Source organism: Schistocerca serialis, chromosome 7, assembly GCF_023864345.2.
Source record: "Schistocerca serialis cubense isolate TAMUIC-IGC-003099 chromosome 7, iqSchSeri2.2, whole genome shotgun sequence".
In the NCBI taxonomy this organism is placed as follows: domain Eukaryota; kingdom Metazoa; phylum Arthropoda; class Insecta; order Orthoptera; family Acrididae; genus Schistocerca; species Schistocerca serialis.
In genome coordinates this window covers 122,501,108-122,520,005 of record NC_064644.1, presented here as the reverse complement: position 1 = coordinate 122,520,005, position 18,898 = coordinate 122,501,108, and the positions used below count along the sequence as shown (strand labels likewise).

At 39.7% G+C, this 18,898-nt stretch overlaps 1 protein-coding gene across 1 annotated transcript in view; it reads left to right on the top strand.

Moving 5' to 3' along the window:
- The window catches only part of LOC126412921 (uncharacterized), a 224,791-nt gene extending 209,246 nt beyond the window's left edge, over positions 1–15,545 (top strand). The window contains exons 13-14 of the mRNA XM_050082810.1: positions 463–621; positions 14,728–15,545. Coding sequence (XP_049938767.1) covers positions 463–621; positions 14,728–14,970 — 402 coding nt within the window. The 3' untranslated portion in view covers positions 14,971–15,545. The remainder of the gene's footprint in view (positions 1–462; positions 622–14,727) is intronic.
- Positions 15,546–18,898: the final 3,353 nt, after the last annotated feature.

Below are 18,898 nucleotides of genomic sequence, written 5' to 3'. Positions count from 1 at the left end.
ATGATGATGGACGACAAGTGCTTTTTCAAATAATTTGCAACTGTTTGTAGTTTCTTTCAGTAACATTTAATTTCTATTTCTTCTCTGCCTTTTTCTCCAGAGAAAGTAATTGCATGTTAAGTACCAAAATCTCCATAGTGAATGTTTGTTTCCCATTGCCTGCCTATTAGCATTGGTCTAGCTTTGACCCTTTCCATTTGGAAAAGCAGGAAGTCATCTTGCTCAGGTAAGGACTGTCCTTGTAGGTGGATCTGGGAACTTGGCAGTGGGCAGTGATGAAAAAAAGACTCTCAATTCCTCTCACATCCTGTATTGTAATAATCTTTATTTCTGGTGTCCTGCTCTTTTTAATTGTAAGAATTGCTCATTCAGTTAACAACATTTATGTGTCTTATACTACTCGAAGACCAATAACAGTCATTACTGTACATGGCTTTCATAATAAACTACTTTTTTCTGTAGATAGCTGCTAGTACTGCAGAGGAGACTAGACAGACCAATGTCACACTGGTGGCCGCTCTAAGCTGCAGTAATGATACTACTTGGAACTGTTCAGCAGAGGGAAAAATGAGGGTATTGAATTCACTGGATTCGCCATCTGATCCATGGGTATATTTTCTGGTACGAATCATCTTTTATTATTTAATCATTCAGGTTCAGCAAGATTAATATAATTAAGAATTTATGGGGGTTCAGCAACAGTTTCAAAAAAATTGGTTGATAATGGAGGTATTGTGGGCTGTGTCTATACCAACTGCCACTACACTTTTTTATTATTGAAATAACCAGTAGCACTCTATCATTTCTTACATTGTTGATATTTGTACCTTGAGTTTCCATGTTTGATTTTGTTCACCATGTATAGTATGATGTAAAGGTCTTTAACCAGTTGCCAGCAGACATCAGGAACAAAATTGCAAATTATCACTTATTCAATAATAAAGTAAGTAGTGTAATAATATACTACTCTACAATTTATCAGAATATTTGCACTGGAGGGTGTCAATTCCAGTTAACATTAGTGCTAATGTTCAGCATATTGCTATTAACTTTTCCATGATACAGGACCTACAGTGATCCCTCAAGTAAGGAAAGTTATATAAGTGAGTAGTATGACATGGTAAATAAAAACAGTGTCTTGGTATTATAGGAGGTAGAGCAGTATCTTTGTTTTCCAGAGTAGCTTCTTTTATACTAACACAAATAATTTTCTGATTTGTAATACATTGAAAAGTAATGCAGAAGTAATTCTGTGAATTTAAAATGGGAGTAGATTACCATTAACTATGATTAGTTGTTATGATACTTCACAGTAGCAGCCTGCAGTAGCTGCTTCTGCCTGGTAATGCATAATTTTAGCAATTCTTCAGACTTTCCCAGTGATCTGTTGACATTGTGAGCTGTTGGGTATTCTGCCAGATATCAGGGTCATTCATGCACAATATTTTGACAGTGTGATTAATTATCTTCATCAGATGCTACCTGAGGCTGCTTTTAAAGTGGAATGCATCCAGTATTTGTACTTAATGTTTCCCACCTCCATGGTTGGTTCTCTGCAATGCTCAGACTAGCAGCATCCTTATCCTGGTATTTTGTCTTTGGTCCAGTGCACTTGTCTGCTGCTTGGTCGGGTGCAGTTCTTTGTATTACCTATGTGTTCAGCTCCTGCTAGAAGCATCCTGCGACATTCCATCTTCAATCCGGTGCCCCTGGTAGACCGTTGGGAGTTTGTTCTCCAAGTCCACACCCTCAGTTCTTCTTTTTGTTGAGCTCTGCTGGTGCTGTCATTGCATCTTCAGCAACTTCAGTAGGGGCTCCCAGGATCTACTGAGTTGGTACCCAGTGTAGTGATTTGTGAGATTTTCCATCAGCTTTACCTCTATAGACTCCCTTATAACAATGTCCCAGTATTTGGGTGTCTGTGTCAGAACCATCGTTTCATCATAGTTCATGGAATGATTGACTTTCATAGTGCTCAGCAATGACTGATTTAGTTGCCTGCCTTAGTTGGGTGTGTCTCTGATGTTGTTTGAATCTGATATGCACTATCCTAGTTGTTTGGCCAATGTACAACATGCCACATTGGCATGGCATATTATAAATTCCTGGTTTCCATACTCCCAGGTCATTTTTGACACTTCCCAGTGGTCCTCTTATTTTGGTAAGTGGACAGAACACACACTTAACATTATGCTTCCTGAGAATCCTGCTGATATTGGCAAAAATACATCCCACATAGTGCAGGAATGTTGCAGCTGTTGCCTCTTCATGCTCTTCTTCTAGACTGTGTGGTAGTCTGGTCAGTTGAAGGGCCTTCTGAATCTGTTTACGGGTGTGTTTGTTCTTGGAGAACATCGATTGTAGATGCACTATTTCTGCCATTAAACTATCTAGGTCTGACAAGGAGTGCGCCCTGCAGACCCTGTCTACAAAACTCCTTTTTCTGTTCTGGCTGGTGACAGCTAGTGGCTTGCAGGTGTAAATGAGTGTGTGTAGGTTTGCTGTACACACTGTGGCCAAATGACTCATCTACTCTTCTTTCGACAAGTACATCCAAAAATGGTAACTGCCCATCCTTTTCCAATTCCATGGTGAACTTAAATAATTGGGTCCGTGTGAGTTAAGATGTTCCAGAAAGTCACTGATTGTCTCCCTGCAATGAGGCCAGATCACAAAGTTATCAATCACACACCTGAAGAAGCATGTGGGTTTCTATCTAGCTATCTCTAATGCCTCTCATGAGAGGGAGGATTCAAGAATATATAATGTCACAGGATGCTTCTAGCAGGGGTGGACGACACGGGGAACACCTAGAACTGCACCGGCCTTAAAATGGAACACCAGTGCGCAAATGGGTACACTGGACCAAGTATGAAACACCAGCACTTAGTCTGGTGCACTGCACTGATGAGGGAATGCCTAAGAATGTTTCTAGCTGGAACAAATGGTGAAGGGCATGTCTGGAACCACATTGGACCAGAAACGGAATGCCAGTATGCAGACAGGTGCATCAGATTGAAGAGGGTATGCCTTAGGACCCTGCTAGTGGGAGTGGACTGCAGACAGACCACCTGGAACTGACCAAGGAAGGGGATGACATAGGTGTAAATACTGAACTCGTTCCATGTGATGAGCAACCACAGGTAGCACCTGATGAAGATAATGAGTCATGCTGTCAAAATATCATGCATTAATATCACTGAAATCCAGGAGACTACCTGACACCTCAAGATGTCAATACTCACTGGGAAAGTCTGAAGAGTTACATTAAGAGACTCTACAGGGAAGAGACATACCAAACAATCAAGAAGCTGGAGAAGCTTTGACAGAGGAAAGGAAAGATGCTGAGATCCCTCAGTTTCCTGCTGAGATGTCAAGATGGAGAAGTAGTACTAGTTTTTGCCAGGATTAAGCATCACATCAGCAGTGAACAAGATAAAAGATTGGGTGAGTATGGCATTTCTGAGAGAGAGGATTCAATAATATGTGCCACAGATGAGATGTGGTAGCCAAGGAGCTTTTGCCCCTTCACCTGGACTGACAGCCTCCTAAGCAGCTGAAGTTTGGGACAGGATAGACATTGGATCTTGATGTCTAGTGAAATGTGCCAACAAACGTGGCTCAACATGATAGTCTGCCAACTTTGACTGAATGAGTATGAAAGCACAGCAGATGGAGGGAACTCACACTGTGGTTAATTTAGGCAGCAAGTTGTTTGATGAAACCACGTTGAAGATATTGAGCAGGGGTCTCAACTTCACAATGACTCCTAGAAATATGCCCGTTTCATGTTTCATCAGTAGAATACCTGAAACCTGGGGCAAGTGGCTAACTCACTACCACCAACAGTGACAGAAGAAATTTGTCAGGTGACCTAAATGGCACTCACTAAGGCAAAGTCTCCAAAACTGAACATCTCAAGTGATGTGAGGCTTTCACCCAAGAGGCTCAGCTAAGACAGCAGTGTTATGATGTTGCCAGCAGACAAAGGTAACTTTGCAATGATTTTGCAATTGATTGTGATTACAATTTCCAAATGACCATGCATACTAATACACTCCTGGAAATTGAAATAAGAACACCGTGAATTCATTGTCCCAGGAAGGGGAAACTTTATTGACACATTCCTGGGGTCAGATACATCACATGATCACAATGACAGAACCACAGGCACATAGAAACAGGCAACAGAGCATGCACAATGTCGGCACTAGTACAGTGTATATCCACCTTTCGCAGCAATGCAGGCTGCTATTCTCCCATGGAGACGATCGTAGAGATGCTGGATGTAGTCCTGTGGAACGGCTTGCCATGCCATTTCCACCTGGCGCCTCAGTTGGACCAGCGTTCGTGCTGGACGTGCAGACCGCGTGAGACGACGCTTCATCCAGTCCCAAACATACTCAATGGGGGACAGATCCGGAGATCTTGCTGGCCAGGGTAGTTGACTTACACCTTCTAGAGCACGTTGGGTGGCACGGGATACATGCGGACGTGCATTGTCCTGTTGGAACAGCACGTTCCCTTGCCGGTCTAGGAATGGTAGAACGATGGGTTCGATGACGGTTTGGATGTACCGTGCACTATTCAGTGTCCCCTCAACGATCACCAGTGGTGTACGGCCAGTGTAGGAGATCGCTCCCCACACCATGATGCCGGGTGTTGGCCCTGTGTGCCTCGGTCGTATGCAGTCCTGATTGTGGCGCTCACCTGCATGGCGCCAAACACGCATACGACCATCATTGGCACCAAGGCAGAAGCGACTCTCATCGCTGAAGACGACACGTCTCCATTCGTCCCTCCATTCACGCCTGTCGCGACACCACTGGAGGCGGGCTGCACGATGTTGGGGCCTGAGCGGAAGACGGCCTAACGGTGTGCGGGACCGTAGCCCAGCTTCATGGAGACGGTTGCGAATGGTCCTCGCCGATACCCCAGGAGCAACAGTGTCCCTAATTTGCTGGGAAGTGGCGGTGCGGTCCCCTATGGCACTGCGTAGGATCCTACGGTCTTGGCGTGCATCCGTGCGTCGCTGCGGTCCGGTCCCAGGTCGACGGGCACGTGCACCTTCCGCCGACCACTGGCGACAACATCGATGTACTGTGGAGACCTCACGCCCCACGTGTTGAGCAATTCGGCGGTACGTCCACCCGGCCTCCCGCATGCCCACTATGCGCCCTCGCTCAAAGTCCGTCAACAGTACATATGGTTCACGTCCACGCTGTCGCGGCATGCTACCAGTGTTAAAGACTGCGATGGATTTCCGTATGCCACGGCAAACTGGCTGACACTGACGGCGGCGGTGCACAAATGCTGCGCAGCTAGCTCCATTCGACAGCCAACACCGCGGTTCCTGGTGTGTCCGCTGTGCTGTGCGTGTGATCATTGCTTGTACAGCCCTCTCGCAGTGTCTGGAGCAAGTATGGTGGGTCTGACACACTGGTGTCAATGTTTTTTTTTTTACATTTCCAGGAGTGTATTTGGAATGTGATCCTATGGACAAAATGGACAAGAGGACCAAGGCTTTCTTGAAGGAAATTGGCATTCCTGATGAGGTCATGAAACAACTATGAATGAGAGCACCAGTTTCAACTAGACTATATGGGCTGCTGAAAGTACATAAAGAAGGAATGCCACTGTGCCCAATTGTCAGCAACATTGGTGCATCAACAAATCCAAGGGCCAAGAGCTTGAAGAAACTGCTGTTCCCCTACGTGGGGAAGTGTGTTCACACCATACACAGCTTGAATGATTTCTTGCAGTGTTTCAAGCAACTACATATCACAGAATGTAATATAATGGTCAGTTTTGATGTGGTACCCCTGTTGTTCACTAGGATGCCACTGGAAGCAATTGCAGAGAAATTTGGTGATTCTCTCTTGGATCTGTTCAGGCATATACTGATCTCAACTTATTTTCTTTACGGAAGCCAATATTACTAGCAGACAGAAGGTGTAGGCATGGGCAGGCCTCGGTCTCTAGTGGTTATCATAACGTTCACGGAGAGATAAGAAGAGGAGGCATTACAGATGGTTTGATAAAAACCCACTTGCTTCTGCAGGTATGTGGATGGTACCTTTGTGATCTGACTTCATGACTGGGAGAGACCCAATGAGTTTCTGGATCAAAATATCACACACCAACAAAATATTATGAAGACTTCCTGAAAAGTAATGCCTCCAAATATTTTATGTGAAAATTCTTTTGTTTATTTTTCATGTCTACATATATGTTTCTCAACATAGTCATTCTCGCAACGAACACATTTCTCCCAACAAGAGACCAGTTTGTTGATACTGTCACTGTAGAATGTTTGGCTTTGTTAATGGAGTCACAACCTCACCTCTTGTTGCACAGCTTCATCGCTATCAAAGTGAATTCCTTGAAGGTGTTCTCTAAGTTCTGGAAACAGATGAAAACTGGATGAAGCCAAGTCAGCAAGTATGGAGGATGATTGAAGACAGTGAAACCAAGGTGGTGGATTATTGCAGATGTCGCAGTGCTTGCATGTGGTCTTGCATTGTCATGTTGAACAAGAGGGTGCCCCATGTGTTTACACGCCACTGTTCAGAGCTCTCTAGTGGCAGAAAACAGTAACTATGTAGTCATGAAAAGAAAAGCTGTAGAATATTATTAACATTTCTTTTATCTGAAAAGCTTTATCAGTTTTCACATTAAAAATTCAGAGGCATTACTTTTCAGAATACTCTCATAAGTTCCTCATGGAACTGAAAAGGATGGCCAGTTGCCATTTCTGGATGTACATGTCAAAAGGAAAACAAATGAGTCATTTGGCCACAATGTGTACTGCAAACCTACACACACTGATTTATACCTGCAAGTGAGCAGCTGTCACTACTCGCACAGAAGAATGGTGTTCTGAAGACATTGGTCCGGAGGATATATACCTTGTCTGACCCAAATAGTTTGACAGCAGAAGTAGAGCATCAACAGTCAGTGTTCTGCAAGAATGGATATACAGATAAACAGAGTCAGAAGGTCCTTCAACCAGCCAATCCACCACACATTCTACAAGAAGAACAATATGAGGCAAAGTCAGTGGCATACCTGGCCTGTGTGGATCTATTTCTGCCAGAATCAGCAGGATTTTCAGGAAGCATAACATCAAGTGTGTGTTCTATCCATCTACCAAAATGTGAAAGATGACCTGAGACTATGAAAACCAGCACTTTATAATATACCTTGTCAATGTGGCAAGGCATACATTGGCCAAATCAGTGGACACCTGAGGCACACCTGACCAAAACGACCTCCAAATCAGCCATTGCTGTGAACTGTCTGAAACTCAATCATTCCATGAACAATGATGGAATGTGGATTCTGACATAGACTCCAATATACTGGGACATTGTTATAAAGGAGGCTATAGAGATAAAGGTGACAGAAAATCCCATGAATTGTGACCCTGGGTACCAACTCAGTAGAACCTGGGATCCTGTAGTAGAGTTGCTGAATATGCAATGGGGGCAGAACTGCACACAAACGGAATAGGGAATGTCTAAGGATGCTGATAGTGGGAGCAGACTGCATACTAAATGCCTGGAACCAACTGTGGAGGGGGAAGATAGTAGGTATAAATGCTGGATCCATTCCACTCAATGAGCAGTCTCAGGTCACACCTGATGAAGATGACATGTCATGTTGTTGAAATATCGTGCATGAACAGTGCTGGTGTCTGGCAGAATTCCCAACACCTGAAGTTGTTATAATGTCATTAGTTTCAAGCCCCTAAAGGATCAACCTCATTATGTTATATATTATTTATGGAAAACATCCATATAATGGACAGAAATATACCCTTTTCTTAAATGCTAGCTGATGGTGTATCAATGTGAATTATAATTTTTAAAATAAAAAAACTTATGTTAATGCTAAATGTTCCCAAGATTTTAAAGTAATTCCTTCGTGAACTAAGTATTAAAACGCTTTATTTTTATTTGCGATTCCTTTACTCCAGTTTTTTTTCCAGTTAAGAGGTCTTTTGTCATCAACTTGTGCAGTAAACAGACTGCAGCTATAGGAATCAATGGATAGGAAAGGGAAGCAGTAGTTGTGAAGGTCGCAATCTTATTCAATCCATACATTAAGCAAGCAATAAAGAAAGCCAAGGAAAAAATTGGGAAGGAAATTTAAGGTCAGGATCCATACATATTATAAAAATGTATGTATGTATGTAAGTTCCACATATCCTAAAAGAATGGACTGATTTTGGACCAAGTTGGTACATATATCCCTTACTGTCAGGCATCAATCACTGTATTTGTAAGAACCACCTACCGATCATAGTTCAGGAGGTATGATGTTATAAACACTGATATGGGCGCAATAATTCTGCATGACAAATGAAGTTTTAATGCATTTATTCTGTACTGCTAAGAAATTCCTACAGTCGCATCAACTTAAGGAAATCTCAGACACCTGGTAGTGCTTTTGACAGCTTTCAGCTGTGAAGCACAAATGGCTGTAGTCAAAAACAATAGCTGTCTATAGAGTTGTGAAGAGGCATCACCACAGAGTTTTTACAAAATCATACTGCAGACATACGAAGCAGTTATGCCCATCTGCCTGAAAATGTGACTAAAAATACTGGGTATAATAAAGTCCTGAGTTAAATCAACATTACAGAGAATTTGTATTTTGCATACTACGTTTCTTAAATTGGATACTGTACTTATATATTTTTACATTGTGCATATTTCTTTGTACTAATGTTTCACAATTTCAAAGGTGTTTTCACAAATACATGGAAATGAATTTTTTTTTATACTGACAACAAACACAGTTCATTTTTTGTTTTCATTTCTAATAGAAACTTGGCAAGATGAATAACCACACAATGCAGGATTTGTCAACTAGTAAGGAACAAAAATTATAAACATCATAATTCCATCAGAGATGACAGAAGGCTTCGAAGATGAGTTGAAAACAATGGTTAGTGTCTTGAAAAGAAGTTTTACGACAAAAAGCAACAAAAGTAAAACAATGGTAATGGAACATAGCCAAATTAAATTGGGTGATGCTGGGGGAATCAGGTTAGGAATGAAGTGCTAGAAGTAGTAGAAGAGTTTGGCTATTTGGCCAGCAAAATAACTGATAGTGGACTAAGTAGAGAGGACATAAAACACAGGCTGCAAACAGGAAGGCAAGTGTTTCTAAGCAGACATATTTGTTAACACTGAATATAAATTTAAGTATTAGGAATAGGATAAGGAACATTTGATCATGGTTTCATAGGAGATGACAAAATCTGACCATGGCTTGAATGAAGGTTTAAGGGAGATTTAGTCATAATAGATTTCAACTGCACAACTACAACACATTTTCTTAGAATGGGTAAAAATGGAGAAATAAATATTTTTTAAAAATTGGCATACTTTACTCTCTTTTACTCTATTATGTTGAACAGTATCATATTTCGGGGTAACTCCACAAACTGAGAGACAGTGTTTTGAGTACAAAATCATATAATAAGACCCATTTGTAGCGTAAATTAAAGAACAGCATGCTGAAGTCTTTTCAAAGAATTGGATGTACTGACAACTGTTTTGCTATAAGTAATATGAGGGGTACCCAAAAAAACCGAAATTATTTTTTAAAAGTTATATGTTTTCAAATTGTTTACAAAACAACCATATTCCCTTCAAAATACTGTCCATTATGAGTAATACATTTGCCCCATTTATCCATCTGGTGCTTCCACAGTTTGAAACATTTTTCGTCGTCATCTTTATAAATAGCTGACAGCTCCTCCCTTGTGTGTGTGTGTGTGTGTTTTTTTTTTCTTGACTTCTTCCACGTTGTCAAATTGGTGTCCTTTCATGCCCCTTTTCATGCTTGCCATGGAGCCAGGTCAAGCAAGGTAAGTGCATGGGGCAGCGGAATCGTGCCATTTTTAAGCAAAAACTGTCTAACAGAGATGGCTGCGTGTGCAGTGCATTGTCATGGAGGAAGAACCAGTCTCCTGTCTGCCACAAATTCACTGAACCGAGCTCCTAGGTAACCCATTAATCTCTGACAATTGATCTATAGTCTTTTGATGGTCTGTGAGCACAATCTTTCAAATTTTTTCAATATTTTCATTGACTCGGACAACAGATGAACGTCCAGAACAAGGTTTGTCATCAGTCAACATGTCGCCATTTTTTAATCAAACAAACCATTCATACATTTGAGTTTTCTCATAGCATCATCTTGGTAAGCTGTTTTCAACATTAAAACAGTTTCAGCAGCATTTTAAACTGAGCAGCAAATAAAATTTCACACATTGCTCACTTAAATTTGCCATTATAAAAAATGAAATGCCCTATGAGATCAAAAGTATCTGGACACCCCTAAAAACATATGTTTTTCATATTAGGTGCATTTTTCTGCCACCTACTACCAGGTACTCCATATGAGTGACCTCAGTAATCATTAGAAATCATGAGAGAGCAGAATGGGGTGCTCCGCAGAACTCACGGACTTCGAACATGGCCAGGTCACTGGGTGTCACTTGTGTCATATGTCTGTACATGAAATTTCCACACTCCTGAACATCCCTAGGCCTGCTGTTTCCAATGCAATAGTGAAGTGGAAATGTGAAGGGACATGTACCGCACAAAAGCATACAGGCCAACCTCGACTGTTGATTGACAGAGACTGCAGACAGTTGAAGAGGGTAATAATGTGTAATAGGTAGACATCTATCAGGACCATCACACAAGAATTCCAAACTGCATCATGATCCACTGCAAGTACTATGACATTTAGGTGGGAGGTGAGAAAACTTGTATTTCATGGTCGAGCAGCTGCTCATAAGCCACACATCACAGTGGTAAATGCCAAATGACACCTCACTTTGTGTAAGGAGTGTAAACATTGGACAACTGAACAGTGGAAAAACGTTGTATGGAGTGATGAATCACAGTACATACAGTGGGGATCTGATGGCAGGGTGTGGGTATGGTGAATGCCTGGTGAATGTCATCTGCCAGCATTTGTAGTGCCAACAGTAAAATTTGGAGATTGTAGTGGTAGGTGTGGTCATGGGTTTCATGGAGGGGGCTTGCACTCCTTGTTGTTTTGCGTGGCACTATCACAGTACAGGCCTATGTTGATTTTTTAAGCACCTTCTTGCTTCCCACTGTTGGATGGTGGTGGTAGGTGTGGTCATGGTTTTCGTGGAGGGGGTTTGCACCCCTTGTTGTTTTGCGTGGCACTATCACAGTACAGGCCTACGTTGATGTTTTAAGCACCTTCTTGCTCCCCACTGTTGAAGAGAGTTCAGCGGTGGGGATTGCATCTTTCAGCACGATCAAGCATCTGTTCATAATGCATGGCCTGTGGCAGAGTGGTTACATGACAACATCCCTGTAATGGATGGGCCTGCGCAGAGTCCTCATCTGAATCCTATAGAACACTTTTGGGATGTTTTGGAATGGCAGCTTCATGCCAGGCCTCACCGACTGACATCGAGGACTCTCTTCAATGCAGCATCCCATGAAGAATGGGCTGCCATTCTCCAAGAAATGTTCCAGCACCTGATTGAATGTTTGCCTGCAAGAGTGGAAGCTGTCATCAGAGCTAAGGGTGGGCTAACACCATACTGAATTTCTGCATTACTGATGGAGGGTGCCACAAACTTGAAAGACATTTTCAGCCTGACGTCCAGATATTTTCGATCACATAGTGTGTGAACAAAACAGCACTAGCAAAATCAGTCACTGCAGAATGAACAGAACAAGCCAAATCAACAACACAGGTGGCACTGGACTGGCAATGAGTAGTGCTATACATGCCTAGTGGCAAAAGACATGCTTCATGAGCTCCACCCGTGGTAATGTTTTTTTTTTTTTTTTTTTTGGCTCCTCATATGTCACTTTTCCCAACCAATTGCTTCCTACACAACATCAGTACTAGGAATAAAAACAGTCAACCTAAAGACTTGAAATCACTTATCTTGTCCAAAAAGGTGTCCAATAATAAGGAACACACTTTTTCAATAAGCTGCCAGCGGCCATTAAGAGCTTAGTTTCAGACAAAACAAGTTCCAACACAGTTTGAAAGACATTTTGATGGCCATTGCCTTTTAGTCCATATATGAATAAATTAAAAGAAACTGTTAGACCAATTTAGATAAAAAGGTCCATTAAGTTTCATTTTTTACAATACTTGGTTGCAATGGTCACGTAATTGGGTACATTTCATGTATGGTTGGTATATTAAAAGTGCATGTTTACATTTGCTTCTGAAACTGTATTAATTCTGTACATTTTGTAAGTTTCAATTTATTTTAGCCTGCTTACATATCTCTACTAACCAAAGATCAGTGAAATGAGTATTACGCTCTAGTGTTTCAAATATGTTTGTTATATTATATTATCTGTCATGTTACACACCAACAAGGATCCCCTTATTTTTAGGTCTATGGATTGAAAAATGAATCTAATCTAACCTAAACAAAACAATTTATTTTTTCATGGCATATAATATACAAATTTAATCACAATAAAATTTAACAAATTTGCACATATATATTATTTGTACCCCACAAGTACTTATTTATAGAAGCTGTCTTATTTATACCATGGCTGCTGATTGGTATGAGATGATTGCATCCGTTCATTACCAGTATCGACTGTGAAACAAGTAAACACTCCCCCTCCCTCTCATGACCACTCTAAACATGTACACTATGTCATTCTTTCTCCACTCCTTGTATTCCCTTGAGCCAAATTGTCTTCTTACTGTAAAAGCATGAACAGAAAAAAAGGCTGTATGTTGATAATAGTACTGATTATTATATGAAAACTTTTTGAGATCTATCAGTCAGGGAATTTGAACTATTGATAGTACTTCACAGGATTTATGTTTATAACAGTGATCACAGATGAAATATACAGGACTAACAAGTGATCAATAAGGGAGCCAAGAGGATTAAAAAAAATGCTATAATATGGGAGATCGCAGGAAATACAGGGTTGTTCGCCACCCTAGTTAGGAAATCATTTCTAATGGTATTAGTCTGAGGTATGGAAGTGTTACACGAATAATAAACAGTTCCGATGATAAGAGAATTGAAGATTTTGAAATGTGATGCTACAGAGGAATGTTGAAGGTAAGATTAAGAGGTTGGTGTTGCCTTCAGCCTGCAAACTAATTTGATGCAGCTCTCTGAGCTAGTCTACCCTGTGAAAACCTCTTCATCTGTGCATAACTACACAACCTACATCCATTTGAACTTGCTCACTGTATTCAAGCTCATGTCTCCATCTACAATTTTTATCCTGCAGACTTTCTTCTATTACTACAATGACATCTCCTTTATGTCTCACGATGTGTTCCATCAACCTATCCCATTTTTAGTCTCCTTTATGCCTCATGATGTGTTCCATCAACCCATACCATTTTTAGTCAGTTTGTGCCATAAATTTATTTTTTCTCCAGTTTGTTATTCAACTCACTTCACCAATTCCCGCTATATCTAACTTCAGCCTATCCATTTCTCTTTTTAAATTTTCTAACCTACCTACCTGATTATCGGATCTAACATTCCACGCTCTAACCATAGATTGCCAGTCTTGTTTTTCCTGATGATGACGTCCTCCTGAATAGTCACTGCCTGGATATCTGAGTGGGGGACTATTTTACCTCTGGAATGTTTTTTCCAAGAGGCTGTCATTATCATTGAGTTGTACAGTAGAGCTGCAAGCCATCAGGGGAAAAAAAGAATCACAGCTGTACTTTTTCCTTGCTTTCAGCCATTCACCGAACCAATACAGCAAGGCCATGTTGGATAATCTTACAAGGCCAGGTCAGTCATCAGTCAGTCAGCAACTACTGAAAAGGCTGCTAAGCCTCTTCAGGAACCACAGCTTAGTCTGGTCTCTCCACAAACAGAATTCTGTTGTGGTTGCATCTAAGGTGTGGTTATCTGAATTGTTGACGCACCTCAGCAAGGTCCAGTGGTTAACGGAGTAATTGGGGGGGGGGGGGGGGGGGGATGGGTTATGAACAGTTCTGATAAGATGAGAATAGAAGGTTTGATGTGTGATCTACAGAAAAATACTGAAGATTAGATGGGTAGATTGAATAATTAATGAAGAGAGGCTGAGGTTCGATTACAGTCAGGAGGTTCAAATGGATTAGGCTGCAGTAGTTATGCAGAGATGAAGATATTTGCACAAGGATAGCAAGGGTACAGATCTGTGTCAAACCAGTCTTTCACCAATAACACTAAAAAGAGGACACTATTTTCTGTCTTGAGTAGCATTAATATATGTCCTTGACTTACATATTTTGAATTATATTTGTTTATCTATAATTTCACTTGGTGAACAAAGGCCCCATGAAGTTCAAAGATTGTTGCTGGAAGCATCGCATATAGATATCTGTGAGGATAATGGCCTCATTGAAGTAGGGGTGCAGTTTGAGAATTCATTAACATAAAACTGTTTGTTGCACAGCAAGAAGACTGTAGATGAATATTTGTAGGGGTAAAAAGGCTCATATCAAGCTTTTATTGCCACCTTTGCAGATGAGTTTATTGCCATTCTTCAATAATTCAAAACCATTTAGTGCAGCTATTGGATTTAATTTATACAATAGCTGGCTGCTTCTTTTAATCTATTTTATTGCAACTGCTATGTTAATGTTTATGGACATGGTAGGATTTTATGAAGAAAAAGAAAAATACTTTGTTTAATATTTCTACTTTCTTTTTACTAGGTGACCACACAGAGACAAATTGATGAGGTGATTGTCGAAGTAACACTCACAAATCTAGTAGGAGCTCAGGGCATGACTTGTATGGATGATGCATTTATCATAGACACCATTCGTGTAATGGGTTTTCCTGAGAGTGGGAGACCACCATTTGTGAGGAGAGGACTGGCAATTGATCGCTGCACAAGTATGGAGGACTCTTTAACACTGTCATTCAGTTTCACCATTTCCTCATCAGTACGGTAAGATTTCATGATTATTGTTGTGAGAGGAAATATGAAACATTTGCAGAGTGAGGAGGAGCGAGAAGAAGAGAAAATCATGTTTAATCTCTTGTGCCTGCTTCATCAGGTTAATGATTTTTTGAAAGTAAAAGTGACATATTTTAGTGTGCAGAATGTGACATTGAGTGTGATAATGCTGAATATAAATGAAGATCAGCAGTAAGAAAGTACTGTACCATGATAAGTGGTCTACTAAACTAAATTTCACATTATGAATATTTAAAAAGTGTTTTATTATATTTTTTATGAGAACAACAATTGTCTTTACAAGAAATAGAATACAACTATTGTCAAAACACTAAATATAACACAACGATATTAAATTTATATTGAATGTATTTCAGGAGATAACAGGTAGCTGTCTCCTCATTGTGACAGGTCTTCCAGTGTACAAAATTAGTGTAGGCTTTCCTTGTAATGACACTCTCTAGGTAGTAAGAGAAACTGACTAAAGATGTACAATGTTGATGATATCTGGTAGACAAATAAAAACAATAATACATTTGTCTAGAATGTAGTTTTATAAATTGCTCACTCTTCTCATAATTTTGTGTTTTTTCTGTAATTTATTTTGCTATTTTTCTCTGAAATAAACTTCCAGCTCAACTTCTGAAAGATGTTGTATCATTGACATCCATTGCTTTTTGCTATAGTGCTATGTTTATGTTTGTCTAGCAGTGTTAGGGTACCATTTTTTGTATGTGGTTACTTTCACCTTCTTGCCCTTACGCAAAAAATTTTTTCAATGAATGACAGTAAAAATTCTAAGTTCTTGAGCACATATATTGCACAAGCTAGGAAAACCATGTAGTAAACCTACATCACCATTTAGGATCAACTGTTTTTGCAATAAGAATAATTATGAATTTTATGCAAACAAAAATCAATAAGTTAACATTTTTGCATATTTTATTTTTGAATGTTGTACAGAACTATGTTTCAGGGTTAAACAAAATGTACTCCACTAAACTATATCAGAAGAAAAGCAGACTTCAAATCTTCAGCATGATGTAAATTTTGAAACTATGAGTAAAGCTCTATGCTATGTAGTGTCAATCTGAACCTCTCTTGCTAAATGAAACAAATTTTGCAGAAGGAAAACATTTGAGTAAAATATTTAACTCAAATTTTCAGATACTGCTAACAGCATCTTGTAAGGAATCCTACTCCAATAGAATTCAGAACATAAGAGGCGTGTAAGTTTTCCTGTTGGAACTCCTAAAAACCATTTTGGAAATAGGTACAAAATTCCCATATTCATGTGGGCTACCTGACTACATTCATTTGTTTGGAAATTGCCCTGCACTGTTGTAATACTTCTCTTGAGTTTTGAATCATTTGAATGTCATTAAAGTTTCCAGAATTGGAAGACATAGGATGTTAATCATTATCAACATATTTTCATGGTTCCATAAATGATAAAGAAGGTTATATACAATTTGACAACCACTTTTCTTGAAAAAACTGAATCGTTATTGGTAACTAATCATTAGTTTGTACTACATAAAACTGGTCTAACAATGGACACTTAAAATTTTTGAACAAATTCGTAGGTCCTTACATCAAAAGAAATTTACCTTGGTGCTACTCACTGTTTTAAATAAAGTCATACTGTGTCAGGGGCACAGGTGCCAACTCCGTGGGCCTGAGGGGGCCAGAGCCTCCTCAAAGTTTTGTTTATATTATGCTATGTAAAATCACAAAATTATGTTGAAATATTTTTTTCTTGTTTGACAATAGCTACCTTTCAAAATACATTCAGTAATGAGTTAAAACAAATAATTATTATGGTAGTAAGTAGGTTAACTGAAAACGAGTGGTGTGAATTATGATAGTGTTACGGTGCTGCGGGCACACTTAGAATTTGTCCCGGTGCGCGAATCTTTGTTTAAAGTCTGGCCAGCAGGCCGGCTGTGGTGACATCAAAAGGACTGGAGCAGAAGTGCCTGGAACCATCTACCTCACATCGCCTTGATGCTTCAAGACATTACAATGCCACTGCCATAAAAAGCCCACCCTGCTGTCGCAGTCACTTAGTGTGGATAGTTTCATTCATTGCATGCTGCAGACGTGTTTTGTGTTCCGACTTTAGTGTCTAGTGGACTATTTTATATGACTATATTTTATTCGTTTTCTTTAGTGTCTTAGTGTATTGTGAATTAAGTTTCCAATGGATAAATTTGTTACCAGAAATGCGCACTTGGAAGTTGATGAACTGCAAGTCAACCTCCAACAATTATTGTGTCATCAATTGCTTCGTCGCCTTCAGGCCAGAAACGTTCACAGCAAAAACCTGGACAATGTGATAAGGGAAGATCATTTCAGAAGTCTTGGTTGATCAAATATACATGGCTAGAATATGAAGCATCAACCGAAAAAGTTTTTTGCAAAACCTGCAAAGAGGCAGATGCTAAAAATCTATTACAATTTTCTTCAAAAAAAGAAGGTGCATTTACTTCCATAGGGTTTTCTAACTGGAAAAAGGCTTTGGAAAAATTCTGTCTTCATGAAAATATGTTTAAGCATTAAGAAGGTTTTCTGAAACTAAATTCTATCATTAACTGAAGTGTGGGCTCCCAATTGAATGAACAGTTAGATAGTGATATGAAGAAAGGTCGTTTAGCTCCTGAGACAATTTTTACTACTGCGCAATTTCTATGCCGACAAGGACTAGCAATTAGAGGGCATGAAGATGTAAACTCAAAATTTTTTTCAATTGTTTCAACTCCAAAAGAATGACATACCTGAGTTTAAAGATTGGTTAGGGCATTCGGGCTATAAGTGGACGTCTCATGACATTCAAAACGAGATCATTGATCTACTAGGAAAGTCTGTATTGAGAAAGGTATTGGCTTCAATCAAGAAGACTGAACATTTTTCTATTATGGTTGATGAAACAAGTGATTCTTCGATTCACAAACAAGTGTCATTTTGAATTCATACTGATGATGATTCCATAATCATCAACAAAGACTTTTCTGCAGAGGACAAAACAGAGGCAGGTTACAAATGTGCAGGCTACCTTGAGTCAATGTTACAATTCAAGACTTATTTCTTTTTACGCCTTTATTGCCATGCAATGAACACATTGGAGGATGTCAATGAAAAAAATTCAGTGCCCTCATCTAAGTGTTGCTGATCCGGAAAAAATATATGAGGGCTTGATTTGTATATTGAATGGAAGGCGTGATAGTTTTGAACACTTTTGGGAATTGTGCTTAAGATGATCCTTTGCTTCCTTGGAATCGAAGTATACCAAAGAAGTATGAAAACTATGATGCCAGCTCACCGCGCACACTTTCGAAACCCCAAAGGAATACTAAAAAAAGCTATTTACATTGAAGTTTGTGAAACGGTGCAATCTTGCATTACTGAGTGGTTTGCTTCAATTGGACTCACACAGGTCATTGCTTGATTTTAGTAAACAGAGGTGAAACAAATTTGGAAAAATCAACTTAGTTTTTCAAAAATGACCTAGACATTGAGAGACTGCACTTACACTTAAATATGTTAGTCGATATGGCTAATAAAAAACAACTGTAAGAAAGTACATTACACAAGAGCCTGCAGTTGGAGAAATGTTATGTGAAGTAGTGAAGTGCATTAAGCTTCTCCAAGTAGTCCCAATCATGACAGCAACAGCAGAATGGTCATTTAGTGTCCTTAGACATCTGAAGTCATATCTCCTATCAACAATGGGACAGAAGTGATTGAACAACTTGGCTGTTCTTCATGCCCACTGAGATGTTTTGGATGAATCAGATATCCGACCACTCATCAATGACTTCATATTCAGTAATCCAGTCAGACAGTCGACATTTGCACCTTTCTGAAGACACTCTAGCCCTAATAATGGCATTTAGAGCAATATTAAAAATAATTATAAAATA